This window comes from Corvus moneduloides, chromosome 21 (genome assembly GCF_009650955.1).
Source record: "Corvus moneduloides isolate bCorMon1 chromosome 21, bCorMon1.pri, whole genome shotgun sequence".
Classification (NCBI taxonomy): domain Eukaryota; kingdom Metazoa; phylum Chordata; class Aves; order Passeriformes; family Corvidae; genus Corvus; species Corvus moneduloides.
This window is the reverse complement of record NC_045496.1, coordinates 2875517-2901284: the sequence shown is the minus strand read 5'-3', so window position 1 is coordinate 2901284 and position 25768 is coordinate 2875517. Positions and strand designations below refer to the sequence as shown.

Genomic DNA, 25768 nt, shown 5'->3' with positions numbered 1-25768 from the left:
TGGGATTGCTATAACTGAGCATTTAAAAGAAATGGCCATAGTTGGAGTCCCGGGAGTACAGACACAGCCAAAAAAAAAAATGTCTGGAGACCTGCTAAAAGCTTTGCCTGGAAATTCATTTTAATAATGAGAGAAGCACTGGATTATTCTGTTATTAACCTTCAACCTCTGCAGGGCAAACCCAGCTTAGTTTCTGGAGAATTAAACGAAGAGGTTGGCTTATCCCTGCTCTGAGTGTGGTGGGCAGTGACACCCGGAGCACATGAAGGGGTCAGAACTGTTCGTGTTTAGCCCTTTGCCTTTAAGCCATCCTTGGCGTCGGACGCGTGAGGGAATGGCTTGTGCCGCCAATTGCAGGCTGGGGGCAGGAGCAGCTGGGGGGAGCCTCACACAAGCCATGGCATCACTGTCAGGGTCAGGCACTTAAAAATGGAACCAAAGAATTCTCCACGGTGCAACAGACAGCTTATCTGCTTCCTGTGTGACAGCTGGATCTGACGGCAGATGACTCAAACACTTAAGGAGAGACTTTTGAATGGGGAAATCTACCTTTTCCTCCTTTTTAGATCACAAACAAGCTGGTACTTAACAGGCTGCTGTTTGGCTATTGATGTACGGGGTGTGATTCACGTAAAAGCTGTTTATTTACATCAGAGACGTTCCTCAAAAGGAGATGTGACAAGTACAGCATGAATGATTCATTCCCATCGCTTTGCACAGCTTTCCTGTTCATCAAGGAACAGTTAGATGCATCCAGCTGGGCTCTGCTTCCTTATCCCTTTCCGTGTCTTCTCCCTCCCCCAAGCCTGCTCAGCCCGGCGCCACGTCCCAGCTCTGCTCTGCCGACCCATCCCTGATCCTGCTGGGTGGTGGAAGTCATGATGCTTGGTTTCCATGAAGGAGAAGGGGCTGCAGCTCTGCTGAACTCCCTGTGCAGGGTGTGTTTTTCCTGGGGGGGAGAGGATGGACAAACAGGCCTTCAGCCCTCGGACCTCACTCCAAGCTCACAGATCGGAAACTCCAGGGCCATGCTTCCCCCATTAGGAATATTTGGTGTTGGAAATCTTCTTCCAGAGCAAGGTCTTGAGGTTGTTGAGCACGAGGGAGTGGTGCACTTCCATCTGGCTGGCCAGGCCGCTGAGGGTCATGCAAGTTCGGAGCTGCTTCTGCAGCTCTTCCTTCAGCTCCAGGGGAGCTCCGTAGAGCAGATAGTCCTGCAGCAGCGCGCACACCTTGGCCAGGTTGGGCTGCACCATGTCACTCTTGCACTGCTTCAGGAGCTTGTCACACATGGCCGTGCAGTCCCGCCCGTAGGTGCAGTCCCCGTTCTGCTCACAGTGCCGGCCCTTGAGGAAGCCTCTGATTGTCATCTCCGTCGCCACCTTCCTCAGGTTGACCATTTTGAAGTCGTACTTGTCATTGTAGCCCACGTTCCTGAGGCTGCTCTCGCAGATGTAGAAGTTCCCGTAGGTGCCGTGGAAGATTTCCTCCACGAACTCCAGGAGGCCGATGGCGATCTTGGCGCGCCGGGGCCAGGCTGGCGCAAACCACTGGTGGATGAGCTGGTGGACGATGGAAGGCAGCAGGGACTGCAGGAAAGGGGGGACATCCAGCCCATAGAGGGAGGTGTGCGGGATCTTCTCGGTGACATAAAGGTCCCCACAGTGCCCCAGCAGCTTGGCCGTGTGCTCCTTCTCATGCAAGGAGAACATGAGGAGGAACTCGTTGAGCTGAAGCAGTGCCCAGATGGATTTGGCCTCTGCCAGGGACACTTTCCCGTCCCGGTTCACATCTGCCATGGTGATGATCCGGCTCACCAGAGCGGGGAGAGACGGCTGATCCCCCAACTTGGACTGCAAACAGGACAAGAAGAGGCATCAGACCCTCACAGCTCCCCATGTTTGGGTGTCACATCACAAAACTGAACCAGGGGAGCAAAGAACTGAGCTGGGGAGAGGAGGAAATGGTGACCACACTGCAGAAAATCCAGTACCATAGCATGGACAGATCCAGCTCCAGCAGAATTTTACCAGCCTCAGGGCTGCTGTAGACCCTCCTGCCAGAGCTGCCACCCCACCACTGCTGCAGAAGCCCCAACAGGAGTAACTACCAGGGCCACCAAATCAGCTCTGCCCAGCAGATACCACCCACAGCCGTGGCACAGCGGCCTCCAGGGATGCTGCTACTGAAATCTCACAAAAAAAGAATTCCTGGGAGAGAATGGAGGTTTTTCTCCACTAATCCAGTGCATGGCACAGAGCCCTGCCTGGCACCCAGCAGTGGGTGGAGGGCACAGGCAGGAGGAGTTCTTGTTTGAAGGGAAGGAAAAACACAATTGGTGCTTCTGATGCCACAGGACCCTGCACTGACCTTCAGGAAGTTGAGGAGCATTTCCTTGAACTCGTCCATCGAGGTTCCCCGTGTGGGTTTGTCGAAGAGCACCACGTCCCTCCTGGGCACAGAGTCCGGGCGGCTGTCGGCCCTCAGGGCGTCCCCGATGCCACATTTGATGATCACCTCCCTGTCCCTCCAGAGCCCTCTGTAAACCTGGAGCACAGGGAGGGGGACAGCGATGGAGGGAGCTGGGTTCTGGTTTAGGTTGGGCTGAGGGGGAGAGCTGCAGGGTTTGATGGGGGTGCCCATCCCCTGCCGTGGTGGGGGGCACAGACCTACCTGCTGGCTGGGGGAGGAGGAGAGGCAGTGCTGGAACAGGAGGCTGCGCTCCTCACACAGGTCCTTGCACGTGGAGCCAGAAATGATCCCTTTCTTGTACTGGTCACACTGGGGAGGGCAAGGAGAGAAAGGAGCTCAGCGGGGGCAGATTTCTACTGGCCCTTAGGGATGGCTCAGTGCCCTGGGCATGGTGGGGTTGGCATGGCAGGGACCCCCTGTGCTGCTGGAGGGACGTCAGGGATTTGTTCCTGGATGCTGCTGCTGTAAATCCAGGGATTTGGGAGAGCTCCAAGGGCTGGAGGAGAGAGCAGCATGGAGCTGGGTGAGGATGAGGGTGCACAGGCTCAGGCTGCCCAGCAGAGCAGCAGTCCCTGCTCTGAACCAGGCTGGCCCCAGTCCAGGGGGCGGCAGGGACAGGGACAGACGGTGGCTCTGATCCGCAGCTGGGCTGGAGCTGGAGATGTCCCTGGGCAGGAGAGGCTGCAGCTCTGCAGCTCCTCAGCGAGGGGACGGCAGCCTCAGGGCTGGGAGCAGGAGCTGCAGACATTCGCTGCATCTTTTCCCTTTTTCTTTTCTGCTGTGGATGGGAATTAACCCTTGGAGCTGCTCACAGGGGACACGGCCAGACACGGCGTCTGGAAGCCCCAGCTCCGAGCAGGAATTAGCGCCCAAGACCCCGCGGTCGGAGTCAGGCAGAAAATCAAATTAAACGATCGTCGCTGTTGTTATGGCAATTCCTGCCTCCCTTCTCTGCTGAGGGATTGATCAACGAGGCTCGTTCTGACAGAGCCCAGCTTCCCCTCCTCGCCTGGGCTGGGCTCAGACCTGCTCCCATGCCAGGGGCACGCACAGCCGTCCCGGGGACGTCGCGCTGGGATGCCGTGGGGAACATGGAACATGCACCCCACTGCAAACCCCGAACAGGGGCAAAGCACACCACGCCAAGCTGCCACAAGGAGCTCTGGTGCTTTCTGTAGGACTCACCAGCAGTCACAGAGAGGTACCATGGACTGACTGCTCCCGTTTTCCCTCCTGCTCTGAAGAGCCTGGGGGATCTGATGTGATGCTGTCCCTGCCCACAGATCCTGCTCCCTGCCCTGACATTCCAGCTCCATCTGCACAGACACGGATCTGCCCTCGTCTGCCCTGGCTGCGTCCCTCTGACATCTCATTCAATTGTTTCACCGCCGCCCTGGCAGGGTAAGGTCACCCCTCCCGCTCCGAGCTCCGTGCGATGTCGGGGACGGCGCCAGGGCAGCAGCTGCCAGGAGGGCTCCTCATCCCAGCTTTGGGGCTTGGAGGATGGAAATGGGGCTCCCCCAGCCCGGCTCACCCAGCACCCCAAACAGGAGCCACGGGGCTGTGCTGCCACTCACGATGATCATCCGGCAGACGTGGCCGCGACACAGCTCGGAGTAGGATGAGTAGTGCATGTAGGCCACCCAGCTGCCCACGAAGATGCCCAGCCACACCACCAGCAGGTACTTCACCTTGACGCCCGGGAGGCGGCCCTGCAAGGGAAAGGAAACGCTTTTGAAACCCTTTTGGAAGGGCAGGGCTCTGCCCAGGGCAGCGGCAGCTGGCCAAGGACGGCTTCTGCCACTCAAACCGACCTGAGCGCTGGGGAAACCTTCAGCCTTTTTTATATATATTCATCAGTCTCTTATGCAACTCCTGCTGCAAGTAGGTCACTTAAAATTCCCTAAAAGCAGGGAGATTACAGGGCTGGGCTGCAAGGAGCTGGATGCTGAGCATCCCTGGGAGCTGCGGCCACATCCTCCCGCTCTCCTCCCCTGTGCAAGCCCAGGGTACCCCAGTGGGGCTGCAAGAGCTCTGCTCCTGTTTGGGGAGACCCCTCTCAGCAGAACCCCCCCTTACAAGGCCCCACGGGCAGGGGAAGCCCCCAACAGCAGCTCCTGCGAGGGAGCGGGTGAGTAACAAACCTGGGAGCTCCCGGGTGATGCTCTGTGCAAACAGCTCCGAGGCTCTCAGCAGGATTTTGCTTTGTTGGCTTTGTTTCTTCCCCCTGACCCTGCCACAGCAGCACTGCTGCCATCTGGCCTCCCGCAAGAGAGGCTGCTCACCTGGCTCGTGTAACATGGAGCAGATCCCGGCAGTTCCAAAGGGCAGGGAATGAATCCCTGCATTAAACAAACCATTCCATCCCATTTCTATAGATTATTCTACAGATCCCTTGGCCTTTGACCACGTCCAAACCGTCCTCTCTCCTCACAGCGGTGAGACCACAGCGTGCTGCTGGGATAGGGCTGGATCTGAGTGGGTGCAGCGCCTTTAAAACCTGCCAGGGATCCTCGCTTGGGTCTTGTAGCCCACACCCACTCCCACCCCCAAAACTCCTCCTCAGCCCCTCTCCAGGAGCTGTCAGGGCTCTGGGAGCCACAGGAATGGGCAGGTGAGGGTGAGAGCAGGCAGGTCTGCCTTGAGATTGTGGCATTTCTCCATTAATTGGAAACCCCGAAGTGTGAAGCGGGCCAGGGTGCCTGGTTTGCCTGTCGAGCAATGGCACTGCTAATTAACGTGAAATTAAATTAAAGAGAAGCCAAGCACGGCCAGGACTTGGCAAAGTGTGGGTGGCTGAGAACCAGCTCATGGCCCTGAAGTCAGACACATTGAGACCCTGAGATCCCCCCCAGCAATGCAGCCCCACAAAACTGCCCAGGGTGGGTGCGTGAGGCCCCCTGCCCTCAGCAAAGGGGCTCTTCCAGGGAATTCCCACTAGGGATATGTCTTGGAAAACCTTGGAAAAGCCAAAATGTCACTTTTTGCTTATGCTGACTTAGAATCCATCATGTTCCTGTGGCAGAAGGGGGTCAGGACTGTGGCCTGAGCATGGCAGGGGGAGCACTGGCTTCATCATCCCCTAAATGGTGGAAAGAAACGTGGGAGTGGGGGATGCATTTCAATGAGAGGTTCCCCCGAGCTTTGCTTGGATTTTGGATTTTCAGGGTTCCTCCAACGCCTCAGTCTCAAGGCACAGGGGTTTCTCTCCCCTTTGCCTTCCCTGCAGCAAAGGGTGTTACCCTGTGAGAGTTGCTCTGTTTAGTTTAAGGGTGACTCTGGAGGAACTGGAAGTGACTTTGGGCTGAAGCCGACTTCAAAGGCAAAATGGACGCAGCATCACAAAATCCTGCTCCATCCCTGCGGCTCCCCTGGGAACACGGGGGTTGTCTCACAGCAGTCCCAGCTCTGCACCCACCTCCTGCCAGCACCCTTTGCCCACCGGGTACCCCTCCCATGTCCCCTCATCCCCTCTGGGATAACCCCTCTGCTCCAGAATCTTTGCCAGAGTCAGGGTTTCTCATCCCACGGCTGCAGAGAAAACACCCAGTCCAGCATCTCTGACATCCCTGGCCCCAGAATCGCTGGAGCTCTGAGGCAGGTGCCCGGCCCCTCGGCAGCTCAGGCATGGGAAGAGGAGGGAAAAGAAAGAAAGAAAGAAAGAAAGAGAAGGAAGGAGCCATCCCTGCCCTGCTGCATCGGCGGCTGCACCCAGCGCTGCGGGCTGCCGGCTGGGCTGCCCTGGTGCTCCCCGGCTCCGGCACGGCGGAGCGCGGCGCGGGTTATGCAACCGCTGCGGCCCTCGGTGCCGCTCCAGACCCCCCCGGTGCCGCTCCAGACCCCCGAGGTGCCGCTCCAGACCCCCGAGGTGCCGCTCCAGACCCCCGCGGTGCCGCTCCAGACCCCCGAGGTGCCGCTGCCCGGCCCCCAGCTCCTTGCACCGGCGTCGGGGGGACAGAGGCGGAGCGTCCCTTTGTGCACGGCCGGTGCCAGGATGCGGAGCCGGGCATCCCCGAGCCCGCGCCCCCCATCACAGCGCATCCCCCCAGCCCGGCGCATCCCCGAGCCCGCATCCTCCATCCCGGCGCATCCTCCCTCTGCCGGTACCTGCAGGCCCTTGGAGAAGGGGCAGAACAGCACCAGATGCACCAGCCGCCGGATCCTCCGCATGCTGCGGGCGCCCCGCGGCCGCGGGCCTCAGGCTCCGGGGGGCATGGCCGGGGCGGCCGCGGCCCCCGCACCGCCGCCGGGGCCGGGGGGGCCGGGGGGCCCGGGGAAGGGGGGCCCAGCCGCGCCGCCCGCTCGCTCCGCCGCAGCGCCCGGCCCGGCCCGCGGGGCTCGGCGGCTCCGCCCGGCGCGGGGCGGTGCGGGAGGTGGGGGCGGCGCTCGCAGCTCCGCCGCAGCCCGGGGAGCCGGGGGATGCTGCCCGGCACTGCCCCGCTCGGCCCCGCCGGGTCAAGCCCAATGCAGCGCTCCGCATCTGGGCATCCCAGCCGGGGGTCTCATCCCACAGCCCGGGGCTCCCATCCACCGGCGCACCCCACTTGGGGATGCCATTCCCTGGCTCTTCCCACAGCCCGGGGTTCCACCCACTCGGGGATCCCATCCCCAGGCTCACCCCACCACACAGGGGCTCTCCCAGCCCTGGCTGATGGTCCCGGCAAAGCAGGGAGGATTCCACAGAGACGCTGATCCCACCTGGCCCCCAGCACTCACAGCAACTCCAGGTTTGTTAAAAGCCATTTTAGGTGACAGACGGCCAGACTGCCTCCTTGTTGCCCATAGCAGGAAACCTGCGAGCACAGCTCGGGGGCTGCATCCCCTCAGGCCTGAGCCCTGCCGTCACTGCTGCTCCTTCTCCTCCTCGCTGTGTCCTTTCCCCACCCTGAAGCCCAGCAGCAGCACTGGCTGGTCCTCGCTGTTCGCACTGAGGCTGGGCAGGGAAACCTCACGGCAAGACAGGGGCTGCTTTGTGTCAGCCGGGCCAGGGACAGCCCCATCCAGGGGGATGCAGTGGCAACAACAGGCAAGTTAGAGCAAGGGGGACAGCAAATAACGTAGTGGGAAATGATCTGGGAGGCTCAGTCACGAGGTCATTGTTAAGATAATTTCCTGCTTGCTATCAGCAAATTTTCAGATTATCCATTTGCCCTCTTTTCATGGTTCAGGTTGCTCCTTCCTTTTGAGTTTGGCTCAAAATGACCTTTGAAAACAAGCTGGTCACTGCAAGCCCAGATCCCCGCTCAGTGTGAGTGTCAAGCGCACCACTCAGTGTCAAGCACCAAGTAATCAGGGCCTAATGAGCAAAAGCCTTTGCTGGACTAATCCGAACAGTGGTGATGAGTAAGGAGAATCACACAAAACTGACTGAAACCCCCCAAATCCTGCAGCATGTTTGCTGCCTGCTTTTAACCCCAAGGAGGTCCCTGCTGCTCCAGAGCTGTGCCCTGACCTCTGTGTGGGCTGGGCTGACATTGCCCAGGGCGCTGCTGCGGTTACGGGGACCATGAACATCACCTCGGCCACCCACAGCCCCCCATCCAGGCAGGTTTTGCCATCCCACTGAAGCCAGGATGGTTCTCTGATTTTCAGTTTTAATTAAGACAGGAAAAGAGAAGAGCCTCTGAGATTTGTTTTTCTTTTTGACGGTGGGGTCGGTAATTTGGGAAACAGCAGGGACAGGAAGGTGCATGGCTGGAGGCATTCCACTCTCACTGTTCACCCTGCTCCTGCAGATCCCTGTGCCTTGAACATTGACTTTGGAGGCCAAGAGTGGATGGTGAACCCTCGATGGAGATGGGAAATGACACACCCGGGCCAGGGCTGAGTGTGGCTTGAAATCCATGGAATGCCGCTGCAGGGCTCTGCAAAATTCAGGGGTGGATTGTCCAGCGAATCTAATTAGGAATGAGCAGACCAGCCCAAACTCTAATACGCCAAGTAATTAAGTGATTAGTATTGATTGTTAGAATGCCTAATGAGCAGTTATCACTGAATGATTAATTAATCCAATCAAAAGAGTAATAAAAATTCTGCAGGTGTGATGATACCTTATATTCAACGCACAAGGGAAGCGAGATCTCTCCCCATGGTGGCCATCTCCAGTTTCTGTCCCTGGCACCTGGCACCAGGGATGCACAGCCTGGACCGCTGCCCCTGTGCAAGGGGTCTTTCCCCTCCCAAAAATTCCCCTCGCTCTGCCAGTCTGGGGTCCCAGCATCAGGCAGGCACCCGGAGCTGTGTGGCTCGAAGGTGGGGAAAACAGTTCCCCAGGCGCTGTCAGCATCCAGAAGATGCCGGGATCAGTCAATGCTCGTCTCCTCCCTGGGAATTCTTTCACTCACTGCCTTGATTGATTCAGTCGCTTCAGTTTCTCCAGGTCAAAGCCCTGCTAATCCCAGCTAAGCCCGCAGCGTGCCGCGCGCTGGCCTCTGATCACTCCCCTGCCAGGCGGTGGCTCTGTGGGCACGTCCCCAAGAGCACTGTGGCCTCGGGACATGGGAGCTCGCAGGGCAGCCACAGCCCCGGAGCGGTCATTTGCTGGCCCGTAATATTTACCTGACTAAATGCTAATGAGTAAATGATCTCTGAGTAAATGATCTCCAGACAGAGCTCACAGCAGTGCAGAGCAGCTCTGACCCGTGAGCAGGGACCCCCAGCCACCTCGTCCCCTCCAGAGCACCCTGTGCTGCCCACCTTCCTCTGGGTGGGATGTCAGCTGGGGACAGCACAGCCCGATGCCGTCACCCGCAGTGCCCAGAGCTGCTGCTCGGCAGGGGGTGCGGGACCCCGAACCATAATAGCGGCACATGCTCACCCCCCTCTCCTCTGCCATCAGGATCAGCCCCATGGCCACAAACCAGAGGGATTTCTGTCCCGGGGGGGCTGCGATGGCACCCGGCATTCGCAGGCAGCGCCGCAGCTCCGGAGATGATGGATGCAGGCTTTAATGCTCTTTTCTGTGCATCTTTGAAGGATTTGAGGCTGATCGCCTGCGCTTCCTGCGTGGCATCCACAGCTGGCTCCGTACAGCCCGTCAGCTGCCTCTGCTGCCTGCCGGGCCCTGCCGGGCTGAGCGCAGCAGTTATAATTAGAAATGCTAATCAGTTCTTGTGTTTCTGGCTTGACAGCCCTGCCACCCCCAACACAACCTTCCCTCCAATCTGTCCTGTGCTCGCCCCCTCCGCTTCCTCTCCGAATCCCTGCTCCTTGTAATTAAGCACTACAAAGTTAAGGGGGGTTGAATGGGGGTGCTGGGGCTCATTGGATGCTTTGGGCCAGGATTGCAGCCCCACAGAGCTCCTGGCTTGCTGGGAACTGTTTGGGGCTCCCACTTTCTTTCACCACTATCCCCTTGTGCTGGGGACACCCCAGGGATGTCCCTGGCCCTGAAGTATGAGGTGGAAGAGGGGGAAGCTCAAGGGCTCTGCAGGCAGTGCCAGGGTTAAAGGCAAAGGGTGGTGGCTGTGGCTGGGAGCCCTTCGGTGCTGGCTCTGGAAGTGGAGCTTGTCTCACTGGGATTTCCATCGTGTGCCAACCATGGGGGCTTCCCAGCCAAGGAGGAAAAGCAGCTTGCAGAGGAGCTCGGAGGAGGAGGCTGAGCAAGCACTGGCTTAGCTGATTACGGAGTTATTCATCATCAGGGCTTGCTTCGGGACACACAGCCCAGGGGATTCCTCCCTCACCAGTGCCCACAGACAGCCCCTGCCAGCCCCCAGCCCCTCCACATGAGAACCAGGGCACGGCTTTGGCCCTGGTCATTTGGCTCCCAAAGTCAGGCTTGGCCAGAGAGACATTCCTTGGAGCAGGCACAGGGCTCTGCTGGCCTCAGAGGAGAAGAAGGTGCCCAGGTGGAATGAGCAGCTCTGGACAAGGTTTTTAAGTCAACCTTCATCATCCACGAGCTCCCTGTTTATCAGCTTCAGTGAGGAGAGAGGCTGCAGTTTGGAGGGTTGATGTGAAAAAGGTTTTCAAGAAGGCAGTGGCTCCCTGAGCAAAGGAAACCCCCCCTCACCTGCTCTGCCCAGGACCCCCACACTTCACTGGGGACACATCTGCTCGCTGCAGCATCTCTCAGCATGTGAAGCAGCAAAGGCCTCTCCCTCCTCCCCACACACTGAGCACAACAGTTTCTGGAGAAAGGGAAATAAGAGAAACAAGGAGGTATCACAAAAAGAGCATGGGAGGGACAGGGCATGGTGGCTTCAATGACGATGCACTCATGAAAAGGCACCAGCAGCACAGGCAGCTGACTGGGAAAGCTCTGGGGAGAAGTCAGATTGTATTTGTCATGACTAATTGTCTCCCTCCAGCACTGTGGTCCAGCTTTCACGCATGGCATGAGCAGGGTCCCAAGCATCGAGGAATTGATGAGGGTCTGACCCTGTCTGAGCAGCCACTTGAGTTTTGCCAGTGCAGACAGCTGGCTTAAGAGGCCCTTTTATCCTTCACATATCAGATCAATTTGGATAGTTATAATCTAGTCCTGGTGAAAGCTCAGAGCAGACTTTATTGCCCAACCAGCTCAAGGAGAAAAAAAGCAAGCAAGAGGGAGAGGTCATGCTGAACTATCGATTGTGCTGCTCCCAGATTGGCCTCGGCAGAGAGCTCACCCAGGACAGTTTGCCTCTATCTCCTGCTAATGCTGCTCCATTGATCTTCTGTGACAGACGGCAACTACAAGATTTTTTTAGGTTGGAGTCATTAAGAGGCATTAATCAATAACAGAGGAAACAGAGAGCGAGCAACTGTTTGTTTCATGCAGACATATTCCCCGTGCGGATTTTAGCCTGCTGAGGTGCGCGTGGTTTATTTCCAGGGAGGTCTGCCAGGAAAAGAATTCACCTTGTGCTGGACTCTGGCACTTGGAGGAGATCCTGAGCCAGCTGCAACACAGTGGCAGCTCCAGCAGGGCTGTGCAACAGGAGGGCAGCACCTGGGGAGTTTGTGGCATCCCATTCCAAGTACCCCAGTGTCTTACCTAGCAATTGCCCAGACCCTCTGCTCCCACACAGGTACCCCAGGAAGAGATGGGTACTGATTTCACACGCCCAAAGAGCTGGTGCTGGTTTCACGTTGTGAAAGCTTCTACTAAACAAAGCTGCTGCCTGGCAGTGGTGCAGCCAATCCCAGCAGCCTGTTCCAGGATCCAGCCCCTGAATGAGCTCAGCCCCAGCCCAAATTCATTCCTGTGGCAAGACTGGAGCTGTTCACAAGAAAAACGGTCTTTGTGCTGAAAGCACCCTGGGCTGCTCCGTCCCTCCCGCCCTGCCCAGCAGTGTCAGTACATTTCCACTGCTCCACAGTGGCAACATGCCTTTTGCTTCTCCAGCAGCTCCTGTGCTCGGCCCCAGCAAGTGTCTGTGCAGGTGCTGGAGCCCATTTTCCCTTGGAGAGGCAGAGAAGAGAGCAGGAGACCTGCTCAGGAGCAGGAGGATGGGATCACCTTCAAAAGTGATGGTTCTGGCCCCAGCAGAGCAACCAGCGGCCTCAGGGTGATCTGGGGCCGGGGAGGTGCTGCAGCTGCCCGTGGCTGAGCTCAGCTCCAGAAGCAGCCCTATGACACAGAAATGATGTTTAATTGCACACCTGGACTTAGCCCAAAGGCCCTTTAGTCCTGCTGTGTGGCACGGCGCTGGCACACGCTGTGGCACAGTGCTGGCAGGTCTGGCAACCCAGGAATGCCACACTCAGCCTGGGGAGAGAACATGGCTCAGCCAAAAGGGCCTGCACCCAGCAGGTGCCACGGGATGCTTCAGAGTACAGGGAAACATCCTTCAGGAGGCAGGGATGGAGATTCCAATGGAGATCAGTGTCCCTTTCTGGACACACCTTGCCTCGACTCCCACAGCCGCAGTGTCCCACTTTGCAGTGGTCATTCCTGCAGATCCCCGGGGAAACAGGATCTTCCTCGTTCCTGTAATTACAGCCACACATCCCCAGAACAGGGATCAAGGGCTGCAGGAGAGGAGGGGATGAGATTGCTGGCTCAGGTTACACAGGTGGGGCACACAGAGCCCATAAGCACCTGGCAGTCCAACCCTGGAGACACACCCAGAGCTCAGCACCACCGGCTGAATCCAGCCCAGGTGGGCCTTGTTATGGGAATCAGCGCAGGTGGACTCTTCATGGGAACCCAGCCTAGGTGGATCTCATTATGGGACTCCAGCCCAGGTGGACTCCTTATGGGTATCCAGATCAGGGGGGACTCCTTAGGGGAATCCAGCCCAGGTGGGCCTCGTTATGGTAATTCAATCCAGGTACACCTCATGATTGGAATCCAGCCCAGGTGGGACACATTATGCTGATGATGAGCAGGGGCTCCCTGAGGTGAGAGGCTCTGATGTGGGAGATGCAACAAACCCCTCTCTAGTCCCAGGCTGTCAACCAAAAGAAGCGCTTGGCTCACAGCTCTGCCTTCTCTGCCCAGTCCATCGTCTCCAGGTCAACCATCCAGCCCCATCCACCAGCACAAAATCCATCAGAAACAATTTGATTTGCTTTATTTACCCATGACATTTGGGAGAAAGCCTAATCCTATTGCAATTTGGAAAAAAAAAAACCTGATTCCAATTTTACATCCTTGTGTCTGAAGGAGCTCAAGTGCTGCAGCCAGGCAAGATGCCGCTTCAGAGGCTGTGTCCTGTACTGGGCACAATCTCATTTCTGGGCACAGCACAGAGACCATGAGGTGCAGGGGGATTTCCAGCCTGTGGTTACAAACACAAATGCAACAGTAAGACCTGGAAGTCTCGTGGTTTTGCTATCTCATGTTTTTGGCAAAGTCTGCCAGGAGCAAAAAAATAAAAAGCCAGTGCTGGGGGGCTTGGTGGTGTGTTATCCCCAGCTGCAATCCTTGATGGTTGTCAGCCTCGCTGACAGCCCTGGCACGCCGTGGGGTCTGGCATTCCTCACGTGGATCAGGATCCTGCCTTGTGTCTTTCGTGGATTTAAATCCGCATGTGGCTGGCGTAAAGGTCCCAGCAGATAATGTCTTACTTTTTCAATAGAGTTACTTGTAGGTGAGTAAAGGTTACAGGAAGGAAGGTTCAGGTTATCTAATAGCCTTTTAAAACATGTGTCTCTCTTAATTGCATATTCCCAGAGTCAAAGTCCCTCGGGCTCTTTGCCTTTCCAGTAGCCAGTGGAGGCTGTACCTGCCGAAGCTCTGGCAGTTTAGCAATCTCATGCTTCTGGTTCTTGTGCAAGGCTCCGTTGTGAGCGAGGAACTGCGGTGCTCACATTGAAACCACGCTGAGTCACCACCCGGTTCCTCCCCGACTGTTTACTCTGTTGTCACCAGAGCGCTGACGTGTGATTACCGAGGAGCCCAGCAACTCCAGGGAGCGTGGCCATGGAGCAGCAGGAGCCAGCGTGGAGACTGAGGGTCAGGCTGAAGCTCTGCCCCTGTGAGTGTGGGTTCACCTACGAGCTCCCCTGCTGCCCACACCAGGAGCAGCAGGAAAATTTCATCTCCCATGTACCGCTTTAGGCGAGAGGGAAATGGGATTCACCCACATCTTTTGCACAAACTGCTCTTAGCACCATCCTCGCCAAGCAGACGGTGGTGTTCCTGCCCAGGGCAAACCTCTTTGCTGTCTCTGCAAGGGCAACGATTCCAGGAAAAGTGATGCCATCCCACTGGGGGCAGCCCTTGGGGCAGCCTCGCTTACGGATGTAAAGAAGGTCCAGGTTCCCAGTCTGCAGCCCTGTCCATGTGGGAGTAAGTGACACAGTGTAACCACGTCTGTGCTGCGATGCTGGGCTGTCCTGCGTACCCTGAGCTACACAGAGGTGACACACAGTGACACCAGGCTCTGACACATCTCCCAAAGCCAGCTGCTAATTGAGACAGGCAAAGAGGGAAGAGGATAGATCCGTGGATGGATGGATGCATGGATGGATGGATGGATGGATGGATGGATGGACTGACAGAGGTCTGGAAGGAGTTATGGCAGATGTGTGGATCGCCTCACTGTCCCCAAGTCCCTGGCAATCGAGGCTGCTGTGCAGCACCCGTCACGAGGGGTTGGTGTTGAGGAGTTTGCACAACCCACATCTTCCTGCTATCAGCCCTTCCTGTGAGGGCTCCCAGCCTCGCACATGCGTGCCACGATAAGGCCACAAATGAGGATGTTTGGCTGGCTGCTTCCTCCTCCCCCCAGTTTAATGTCACCAAACCCAGCTGCTGCTTTCAACACACGGCCCTTGGCAGGAGGCAAAAGGAAGCAGGCCGATGGATAGAGCTGCCAGAGGCGCCATGGGCAGCCAAGGGCAGAGGCAGGGTGAGGCAGCGGGAGTGAGATTCTGCACAAATCCAGTCTTCCTTCGGCCCAGCCGGCATCTCCAGAGGGTCCTGCCGAGCACCCACTCTCCCAGCCTGGAGCCTCCTGCTGCTCTACAATCTGCTCAGCCCAGAGCTGGACACATCCCTCCTTCCTCCATACCCCTCCGAGTGCTTTCCCTCTCTTCCCTTCTCCATACGTGGGAGATGTTCTCCGTGGCTCTATTTCTTTTCCAGTCAGAAGCTAGTCATCCACAGGGAGGTCACATGTTGTTGCCAAGGGAAGCAATAAATTTAGGCAAATAAAAGATAAAAGAACACAGCCAGATTATTGTAAGACAAGGGTAATGCATTGGGGTTCATAGCTCTTCATGGAGCCAGGCACAGAAATCCCACCAGCAGTGATGCTGTGTGGACCCTTCTGCTTGGCACCTGATGGGATCTTGCTCCTGCCAGAGATTCTGGGCCCTGCTCAGCTACACTACCTGCAGGGTACCCTTCCCTCATGTCTAAATAATCCAGTCAGTAGTTTAAATATGCAAAACACACAGCACAATCTAACAAACCAGTGTTTTTAGGAGAATTTGGAACTGCTTTATCCTGGCTGAAGCTTGGGAGGATTGGGATGGGGTCACCTTTGCCTCTGCCCCAAAACAGCCTCATTTCAAGGGTGATGAGGTGATCCCTGTTGTGTTGCACAGTGGGCAGAGGCTCTCAGGCCTCTTCCATCAGGAGTTTGTTATGAAAATGTTAACACACAGGCTGTCGTCATCTGGCAGCACCACCGCCTGTCTTATGAAATAACTCAGCATGACAGCTCCTCTTGCTCACAGGCAGGCCCATGTCTGGCTTCTAATCTGGCATCAGAAAGTGCTCCCCTTCCTTGAGCTACAGACTAATATCAAATGTTTCATTTGCATTACTCCAGATAATGCGCTGAAGAGCATGGGGAGAAGGGAATGGCAGCCAAACTCCTCCAGGAGCCCAGATGTGGAGCATTGCACCATCCCCGCCACGCCGGATCTGCTCACCCCGCTTGCTGCTGGCACTGCAGCCGGAATTTACATTTCAGATTCCCAACGTCAGCCAGCGTTTATGAGCTCCAGAGAGCGGCCCGCATGACCCCCCAGTGACAGATCACCAGGGACTTTCTTCCCGTGTCAACAAAAGCAAAAAGTCACGAGGATAACACAGAATCGCTCCAGGCCCAGCGTCTGCTCAGCTGCAAAGGTCTCGGTGACTTCCCAGGCATATGTTGGCTGGCACGGCGCTGGAGCAAGGCTCCCTGAACAGATCACACAACACAGGCCGGGGGGATTAATCTAATGCTGTGTGGTGATGTTAATACAATAAGGGTTCTTTGTGGCATTAGCTGGAATCATGAGACCAGCTCTGAGATGTCATTGCCTGGCAGCCGTAGGGAGTGCTCTCTCTGGAGAGAAGGAGCTTGTCTCCTGCTTCCAGCCCTAAAGCTGCTGCGGGGCAGGGAAAGTGCAGTGAGTTCTCCTCGTTCTGGTGACAGCTCATTTGGGAACAGGATGCAACCTCTGTTGGCAAATCCAAGGACAGCTGAGGGAACAAGGGTTATTTTAAAATGAATAACATTTTTCCTTGATTTTTCCAGGAGCTGCAAAGTTCTGGATGCCAAAGGGATGCTCGGAACCGCAGGGTCACATCTTTACCCCAGTGGAGTCTCCATAGAGACTCGCAGGACTCGAGTTTCGCTATAAAAAGTGTTGCACAACCAGCTGAGGTCAATGAATGGTTTGTGTCGGTTCCAGCAGACACTTTCATCTCCCGTAACAGCTTTGCACCCACAGAGCCTTCAGGGCCTGATCCTATCCTAACCCCAGTGCCAGCAGGGAAAGCTCCATCCTGCTCAGCATGTTTGTGCAGCTGGAAAACCAGCATCGAGCACCAGCAGAGAAGGTCCATGAGGGTCCCAAAACCTCACACGGTGCCCTGAGGGACACAAACTTCCTCACAGCATGGAGGACCCCAAAGACTTTCCACGGTACCACAAAGGGAGTGAAAACCCCCACGTGGCACCATGAGGGTCCCCAACGCCCAGAGGGCTCCATGAGGGCACCAAACCTCCACATAGCACCATGAGGGTCCCAAACCTCCCAGAGGGCTCCATGAGGGGACAAAACGCCCCCAGGGCTCCATGGGGGTCCCAAAAGTCCACATGGTTCCGTGAGGGTCTCAAACTTCCATGAGGAGGGTATCAAACCCCCACAGAGCTCCGTGGGGGGACCAAGCCCTCATAGGGCTCCATGAAGGGACCGAACTCCCACCCCCCCTTGCCATGGGCGCCCGGCCCGCCCTGCAGCCTGAGGAATCCCCGCTCCACAAGGAACATTGCCTGCGAGCCGGTCCCGCCCCGCTGAGGGGGCGGCGGGGCGGGCCGGGCCGCCCACATAAGGCGGGCTCAACACGGGCTGCCCGGGGAGGAGGCGGCCGTGGCGGCCGGTGCGGGTGGAGCCGTCATGGAGCTGGGGTGGCTGCTGTGGGGCACGGCCGTGCTGCTACTGCTCCACGTCCTCATGGAGCTCAGCCCCGCCGTCAACTTCGCGCTGCGCATCGGCTTCTACTGCCTGCTGTGCCTGGTGTCCTCGGCGCTGGCGGCCGCCGCCTGCCTGCTGGTCAACGGCGGCCGCACCGTCAAGAACATGAGGTGAGGGGGCACCGGGGGGGACGGGCGCTGGGGACAGCGGTGTCGCCCCCCGCCGCTGCCCCGAGCCCCTGGGGTGGTGGCGGCCTCTGTCACATCCGTGGCAGCCGCAGCCCCGCGAGTCCCCTCTTGGCTCAGGGGGGGCTGTCCTGGCCCGTGGCAGAGCCCTCGGGGAGCCACGTTTGGGGATGAAGTGCCTGGAAGGTGGTGGTGGGTGGCTCTTTTTGGGAAAGCCACGGGAGAGCAGTGTTTGTTGAGAGTGGCAGAGCACTGGAACAGGCTGCCCAGAGAGTGTGAGGAATCTCCCTCTCTGGAGCCATTCCAAACCCACCCGTGTCTGTAGGTGACCCTGCCATGGCAGATTTAGATGATCTCCAGAAGGCCCTTTTTGATTGTAATGCCTGGGTGGTTGTGTTCGGGGTGTTTCCTGCCCCAGGAGCGGAGGCTGGCAGGCTGTGTGCCATGTGCTGCCAGGGCACAGCTCTCCTGCAGCTGCTGTCCGGCCCTGTGTCCCCTGACAGGACACACGTGGCTGTGGCCAAGGGGCTGCTCTCATCCAGCACCTCCTCTCCATGCCAAGGTACATTCTAAGGGCAGAGCAGGCACTTCTGCTGGCAGCACAGGACAGCTCATTTCCTGGTTTTGCTCTTCCCTAGGCAGCTTTTTACCTGTGCTGACTGTGTCCATGCCAGGTTGTATGGATTCAGGGGAAAGGAGAGCCTTAAGACACATCCTTTCAGATCAAAGGTTGGCAGCATCTCAGCGGGTGGAGTTGGACTTTGCTTTGCCGTGTGGCTTTCACACATAGGACTCAGGGTGGAGGGAGTGGGCACAGGGCATTGATGTGCTGCCTTGAGGGCTCTGCCCTGCCCGTCCCAGCTGGTGCCGTGGCCCCAGGCACTGGGACCAGCAGTCTGCTCTGGGATCTCCAGCCTGCCTCTCTCTCCAGCTTTGGTTGCCTTGGCTCACTCTGGAGCAGCTTTCCAACACACAGCCAGCACTGCAGCTGGGAGAATTTATGATGTCAGTGATGGAAACGGTATCTTTTTATTTCCCCCCAAAAATAAACCATCTAAATTTTCTGTAGACTTCAAGGAATTATTTGGGAACAAGAACTTATACTGGATAACTCCTCATGTTGAAACCTAGGGCTAAATTTTGGCCACAACTGCCCTTTTCCTGTAACTTAAGCCTGTTGTTTCCACATAGTGGCACTGGCTGGAGATCCTGGTGATGTATCCCAGCCCCTGGGAGGTCCGTGGCTGAGGTGATCCAGTGAGTTCCTTATTTCTCCACCATCCCAGACTGCTTATTCCAGCTTAGGAAAGAGGGCTGGAGCAGAGCATGTGCTGGTGGACAGGCAGCGATAATGGTCTTGTTGCGTGGTGCAGAACACCCCGTTCTTGCTGTGCTGCTGGCTCCAGTGTCAAGCTGGTGTGACTTGGAAGAGGTTACCCAGGGTGTCTGATAGAGATAGAACTGTTTATCTCTGGTGAAACGTCTTGCAAGACCTTCCAATCTGGTAAGCAGACTTCAGTAGTCCTTGAAAATCAGAGTATCCTAAGCAAGCCTCTGTGGCTGGCCGTGGAGCAGAGCATGTGAATCTGGGGGCTGCTGGCCTTCACACTCATTAGGGATGCACTGAAAAGTCACATTCCCAGTCATTTTTGTGCTCCTTGTGCCTGGCAATAAGTGCACTGGTTTTACAGCTCTCTGCAGCTGTGGCTGCTCCACGTCTGGATCATTGATTCCTGCAGAGAAGCCTCTTGTGGGGTCGGAGGGGACTTGGATCCATCCTTTAACCCTGTGGGTGACATGGCCAGCCCAGCAGGGCTGCTGGTCACCCCATTCTTCTTTGCCTGCTCTGAGCTCTGCCCCTTTGCCTCTTTCAGTGGTTCATGCCTCATCTTGTGCAAGGAAAGGCTGGCTCCAGGCTGGCAGGAGGAAGCTGGATGGTTGCTCTTGAGTAATGTGTAACCAGCCTCTCCCGGCAGCCAGTGAGCACTGTGACTTCCAGAGCGATGACCTCTTTTTTGGTTGGCAGTCAGAAGGGAGGAGAAGTGTGATTTAGGTCACCCTGGTGGCCTGGCATCCCCCATGACCTCACTGGTTTGTGTCACCCTGCCTTTTCTCACCTGTAACCCCGTCTCTTCACCTGAACTGCCCCCCTGCAACCTTGGAGTGGGCTGTGGAGCTTGGGAACTCTGCATTCCATGCACCTCCCTGGGTGTGGCTCTTTGCAGCGAGTTGAAATGAGGACTGGTAGCAGTGTCACCTCGGGGCATTGGCCTGGCCCAAGCTCCAGTGTCACCGCGAGCTCGGGTGATCTGCATGGGGGGATACCCCACAGAGATGTGAACCCTGCTGTGGGTAGGAGCAAGCTGGGGAAAGTCCTGTGGCTCAAGAGTTTGTGGAGACTTTCAGAGACCAGATGCTGGAAGCTGCTGCCAAGCCAGGACGAGATGCTGTCCAGGTGCTCACCTCCCACCTGAGTGACAAGGATGCTTCTCAGGGGAATGGTGCTGCACAGTTCCCAAGCTGGACCCCGTGGTGGGGACAGAGCTGACACTGTCCCTCAGTCTCCTGCTGCAGGAAGGAAAGCTTCATCCCCTGTCTGCCAGGTGGCCCTGAGGCAGGACATCCAGGTGCTTGCTGGAGGGCAGGTCAGCTCTGGAATCAGCTCTAGGGATGAGCAGAGCCAAGCTGGTGGCTGTTCCTGGGAGCTTTGTTCACATGCAGGCTCTTCTGCCACCTGTCCTGATAAATGGCTGCTCCCCTGCCCAAAATAGCCCCTGTGTTCTGCCAGCTTCTGCTTGTGTCCTTTGGCCCAGTTGGAGGGTCCCCAAGTCCCCAGGTCAGGGGGTGGCATAGATGGGCCCTGCTCCCATGGGCTGACAAGGGCATGGAAATGTGCTGCAGTGTTGGCATGGCTGAGTGGAGCTGCTGGAGTCTCCCAGCTGGGAAAAGCTGGGAGCTCTGTCAGACCAGTAGTTCCGCTGGGAAAGGGAACTGGCAGGCAAAAGCTTGAGGATGGCTTTGCTTGGGGGCACCCAGCCTCTGCCAAGCTGTGTGGGGAGCACCCTGTTTGCTGCTTGCATCTCTGCCTTGTTCAGGGAAGTGTTTCTCACCTTCACTCCCTGCCTTCCTTGGGCCCCTGTGAGGGAATGGCACCCCAGGTTTGTTTCTATCATTCAGCAGCATCTTCCAGCACTGCAAGGAACAGAACTGGCAGAGCCTTTCTTGGGTGTGCTGGGGAGTGGCAGTTCCTGGCAGAATTGTTTGAGCAACTTGTGGTGCCCTGCTGAGTGCAGGAAGAAGAGCCTGGTAACACCAGCCCAGAACCATGGCACTGAACAGGGCAAATGAACAGCACTCCTGGAGGATGTGGTACCATGCAGGGCAGACACCTGGGTGGATCACAGGGCAAATAAGACCAGAGGTTCTCTGTCCCAGAGCTGCTCTTGTCTCCTTCTGCCCCTACTGGATGTAGCAGGCCCTGTCACCTCCCTGCCCTGCTGCTGACTGCTTTTCTCTTCTGCAGAATCATCAGAGCTTTTGTCAGGACCTTCAAGTATTTCTTTGGCTTGAGGTTTGAGGTGAAGGGACTGGAGAACTTCAAGGTGGAGGGCCCTGCTATCATTGTGTCCAACCATCAGAGCATCCTCGACATGATGGGTGAGGAACTGGTGGGAGGGGAGGGAAGATTTCTCCTGCTCACCATTGGGAGAAGTCCTGCTTGTACCTCCTGGACAAGCAGCCCCTGGTGCAGCTTCCCCATCAGTGCTGGTTGTGGGAAGGGTCTCCTGTCACTCTGACCAATCCCACACCTATGTAGCCCCCCAGGTAATGCTGTCCTTGAGGTGCTGGCCCAGCATGTGTATCAGTGGCCCTGCTGGGCTCTGTGGAGCTGGGGAATGAGCTGCCTCTGAGGGGTCCTGCTGTCACCTGCAGCCACCCTGCCCCACTAACTGCTGTGTGCCAAGCCTCCTGCTCTCAGAAGCCAGGAGACAAACAAGGTCCCCTGTCCTTGTCCCACCTGAGTGCAGGCAGGGGGAGTGACTGCTGGATCTTGCCCTCTGCCGTCCCATTAGGGCTGATGGAGGTCCTGCCCGACAACTGTGTCCAGGTGGGCAAGAAGGAGCTGATGTACATGGGCACCGTGGGGCTCATCATCTACCTCGGCGGCGTCATCTTCATCAACAGGAAGAGCACCAGCAGCGCCAAGATGGTGATGTCAGAGGTGGCCAAGACTATGGTGGCTGACAATGTGAGTGTCACTGTGGAGCTGGGTGGGGTGGCATGGAGGGACTGTGGCCCTCCTGGTGCTGGCTCACCCGGAGTTCCAGCTGCCTGCAGCTCTCGGCAGAGCTGGCTGGTGTCTCCCAGCACTGCAAGTGGATTTCTGGAGCAGAGCCTTGTCTCTCCATGTGCAGGTGAAGGTGTGGGTGTACCCAGAGGGCACGAGGAACTGCACTGGGGATTTGCTGCCGTTCAAGAAAGGAGCATTTCACCTCGCTGTCCAGGCACAGGTAATGGTGCTCTGCCCCCCCATGGGAACCCTGAGTGCTTTTGCAGTGGCGCTGCACGCTGGCCATGCAGTGTGTGGCTTGTTTGCTCTCAGGTGAGCTGTGTTCCCAGGTAACACCTGCTCAGGTAAGCCACCGTTAGGTGTCAGAAGTGCTGCCCAGCAGCAGCCAAGAGCCTTTTCCATTCCCTCTGGGGATAAGTGGCTGCAGACCGTGGAGAGCTGCCCTGTCCTCTCCTGCCCACCCCAGTCCTGGTGTCCCCTCTGGAGGGAGGAGTGTGAGGGACAGGCACACTTGATCCCTATCCCAGGCTTTCCTGGCAGCCTGGCAGGGCAGTGCCTGTGACCAGGGGTTCCTGGGGGCATGGCTGCAGCCCAGAGCTTGCTCCTGGCAGGGAGCCCACTGGGTGCTTTCCTGGGGAAACCCAAAGCTGTTGATTCATTTCTCAATCCCCCAGCTTGCAATAGCATAGTGGTGATTCAGGATTGTTAATTCTTGTGCTTTAGAGCAACATCTAGGCTTGCTCAGTGTGCAAATAGCTGCTGCCTCCCTCGCAGCCATATAGCAGTTCTTGGTACGTCTTTTCTCTCCAAAATGACAGCATCCATGAGCAGTTAGTGGGGGAGCAGGCAAACAGCTTCAGCCAGCCAGAGCTGTCTCAGGAGCAGGGTGCTTGCCTGGGCAGGGTGCTGGGGCAGTGTGCCAGGGATGACTCGAAGCCTCAGGGAAAACTGGTTTCCCCAGGAGAGGTGTTACAGCAGGGATTTTGGGAAAGGGAAGAGGTGCCAGCTCTCTCGCTGGGTTCGTTTGGCCAAGTCCAGGGTGTAGCCTGTGTTGTAGCATCGCCATTCCTGCCTGGGTGATGCAGCCAAGGCAGAGCCTGGCAGCTCTGGGAGGAAAGGATGACATGGAAGTGCTCCCTGCCTCTGCTACACCCCCCTGAGTCACCGCCTGTAGATCCTGGCTGTGTTACCAGCACTGGAACAACAACTCTGCCTGCCCTCCTGGCCCTGTGTCTGTCTGAAGCTTCCCCGGGAGCAATTGATAACAACTGGTGACTCCTTTTCTTAGAAACTGAAAGCAGAGCAGCTGCCCTGCCCCAGGCACGTGCCTGTACAGCAGGCAAGGCCTGTCAGAACAGGCATCCTGCAGTGTTTGTTTGCAGGACAGAAAATACCTGGGGTTTGAAGCCTCACTTGGGATGAGGAGCACTAAAAGCCAGTGCTGAGCTGAGGCTGGAGTGGAACTTGGCCTTGTTTCCTTGAGTATCCCTGTGCCCTGCATTTCTGCGGAGTGGTTTTGATTCCATTTGACTCCTGCTTGTTCCAGCCTTTGGAAGTGGGTGTTGTTTGTGGGGCTGTGTGTGCCCTGTGTGTCTGAGAGCCAGGCCAGGCCAGCTTTGCTGTGTGGGATTCACTGCCTGTCTCTGGCCTGCCCTGAGCTGCTGAAGTGCCAGTAACTCCTCTTTTTCTTCCTTTCCCCAAGGTCCCAGTGATCCCTGTGGTGTACTCCTCCTTCACCACCTTCTATAACCCAAAGACGAAGCTATTTACATCAGGTAACAAAGAGTCACTTGGAGACAGGGTTGCTGTTGTCCTGTGTGGAGATCTGGTTCACAAGGGTGTGGGAGAGAAGCAGAGCTGGTGTGAACAGGAGGAGCCCTGCTTGGGAGATGTTTGGAGGCAGTTCAAAGCACTTGGCACCAGAGCCTGGGCTGGGTTAACTCAGGAAAGGCTGTAATTAAATACACTGAGGGATGTTTTCATTAAAAATCAGTTACCACCTCTCCTGCTCTGGGCAGGCTCTGGCTGGAATGGCAGTTTGGGGCACAGGGGGATTATTGGGGGTGGCACAGTTGCTGGAGCTGGGATCTAACTCTGCCTGTGCTCCAGGGGTGGCTGCCTGAAGCCCTGGGAGGGGTTGAGGGCTGTGCTGGGGCTGTCCAGGGTGGGGAGCAGGGCAGAGAACAGAGCTCCTGTGGCGTGTGAGTTTCTTACAGGCTCCTCTCTTGTCCCCAGGCAAAATCAAGGTTGAGATTCTGCCTCCAATAGAGACCAAAGGGCTGACATCAGACGATGTCACCGAGCTCAGTGACAGATGCTTGAGCACCATGAGGGAGACCTTCTTCAGGCTGTCAGGCCGTCCAAGCCAGGCAAAGGACTCATCTTAGAGGCTTCTCCAGTGGTGTCACCGTGTGGTGGTGGCTCAAGGGACCTATCTGTTCTTGCCAAATACTGAAGGACCTTCTTATCTTCTGCAGTGATTTCTGACTCTGGGAACACCACGGACTGGCACACACAGGGTGTCAAGCCAGCACTAAGGTTCCCCTTTGAGTGGATTTCTCTTATGGGTTCACTTTCTCACTTTGAACTGTCTCCTTTTTCTGAATTTCTCAGGCATCAAACTTGTGCTACCAAAGGGCTCAATGACCAGAGAGGTGAGTTCCCCCAGCTCTTGCAGCTGGCACGGGGTGACAGCAAAAACCTGACTGGAGCCTGAGCTCTGCCTCAGTCCCTGTGTTCCTGCAGGCTCAGCTCGTGCTGGCCTGGCCCTGTGATGTCCCAGGTGGAAACCACCAGGCAGCAGTTAGTATCAGCACACCCTTGATGCTCAAACAGGGCTGAAAACTGTGTGAAAATCCAGATTTTGGCTTTACACCAGTGCTAGGAGTGTGGTGTCCTCACTGCCACCCACCAGTGGGACTCACGGGCCTGTCCCCTTGAGATGCCCTTGTGGCACAACAGCATCACGTTGGGTGACTGCTGCCAGTTCCCTGCCGTGGTGGTGGCTCAGCCTGGTCACATCCCGATGCCTGCAATGCCCCTTACGGAGGCAAAGGGCTCTGTCGGGCTCGTTTTGTCACTTGTCATGGTCAGCACTGACCGAAAGATGGTGCCTGTCCCGCGTCTCTACCGATCTGCAAGGCGGAGCTGCTGCTCTCCGAGGCCTGTAAAATCCCTGCAGAGCCACAGGGTGGGTGAGCTGCAGCTGGAACGGGGCTGGGAAGGCTTGGAAGGCTTCACCTCCCTCTTTGGGGGACATAAACCCCTTTCTCAGTCAGATAAAAGGGGTTCCCCTGTGGGTGATGGACCAACAGAGCTCCTGGATCCCTCACCGGGAGCTGTGGAATGTAGATGCCCTCGGAGGCTGGGTCAGGTCCATGGTCCCTGTAGCTTTAGCTCTCCTGTTCATGGCACAGGGGGACCTTGGGACAAGCCACCTGGGGCTACTCAGGTAACCAGCACAGCCAGCTCCTGCAGCCTGTGTTGGTGGAGTTGTGTTTATCCAGCATTTTGGGGCCAAAGCCTCAGCTGGGAAAGGCAGGGAGCTCCCTGGAAGGAGCCCTTGGGCCGAGCTGGTGCTGGCAGGGGCTTTGTTGAAGGGGCCTTACAGTACAGACTCAGGGCATGGGAAGGGTCGGGGTGGGAGGATGGGAACCAAACCAGCACTTTGTGAGAGTGGCAGATAAAAGGGCTGTCATGGAGGGTACACCCTCCCCTGGGAGGGCTCCTGGGGAAGGGAACCATGTCTGACTCCTCCTGGGAGGAGAGAGCGGTGCCTCTGTGTGCACTTGTCTGCTGTTCACTTTTAATTGGGCAAAGAATGTCATGTGCTTTACAAAAAAAAAGGAAGAAATTCCACCTTTTAGTTATTTAAATAAAGGAGCCTCCTGGTCTTGTGTGGGGGCGGAGGGAGGAGGATGTGGGGTGCTGAGCCCTCAGCTCTTGCAGGGGGTGGGTTTGGTGATGGAGGGGCAGTGGGGGTCCCTGTCCCCACCTTGCTGCCCAGGCAGGAGGGCTGTGCTTCACCCAG

At 57.0% G+C, this 25768-nt stretch overlaps 2 protein-coding genes across 2 annotated transcripts; one reads left to right on the top strand and one right to left on the bottom strand.

Moving 5' to 3' along the window:
- Positions 1-90: 90 nt before the first annotated feature.
- DIPK1B (divergent protein kinase domain 1B) lies at positions 91-6803 on the bottom strand. The gene is made up of 5 exons (XM_032130891.1): positions 6580-6803; positions 4050-4184; positions 2674-2781; positions 2371-2547; positions 91-1853 (listed from the first exon to the last, which is right to left on the bottom strand). The coding sequence occupies exons 1-5, from the start codon at positions 6640-6642 to the stop codon at positions 1041-1043; spliced, it is 1296 nt and encodes a 431-aa protein (XP_031986782.1). The 5' UTR covers positions 6643-6803; the 3' UTR covers positions 91-1040.
- A 10381-nt stretch (positions 6804-17184) lies between these two features.
- On the top strand, positions 17185-25613 carry AGPAT2 (1-acylglycerol-3-phosphate O-acyltransferase 2). The gene is made up of 6 exons (XM_032130726.1): positions 17185-17432; positions 20971-21104; positions 21521-21696; positions 21863-21958; positions 23441-23513; positions 23974-25613. Exons 1-6 carry the CDS (start codon positions 17245-17247, stop codon positions 24123-24125), a joined length of 819 nt encoding a protein of 272 aa, XP_031986617.1. The 5' UTR covers positions 17185-17244; the 3' UTR covers positions 24126-25613.
- Positions 25614-25768: the final 155 nt, after the last annotated feature.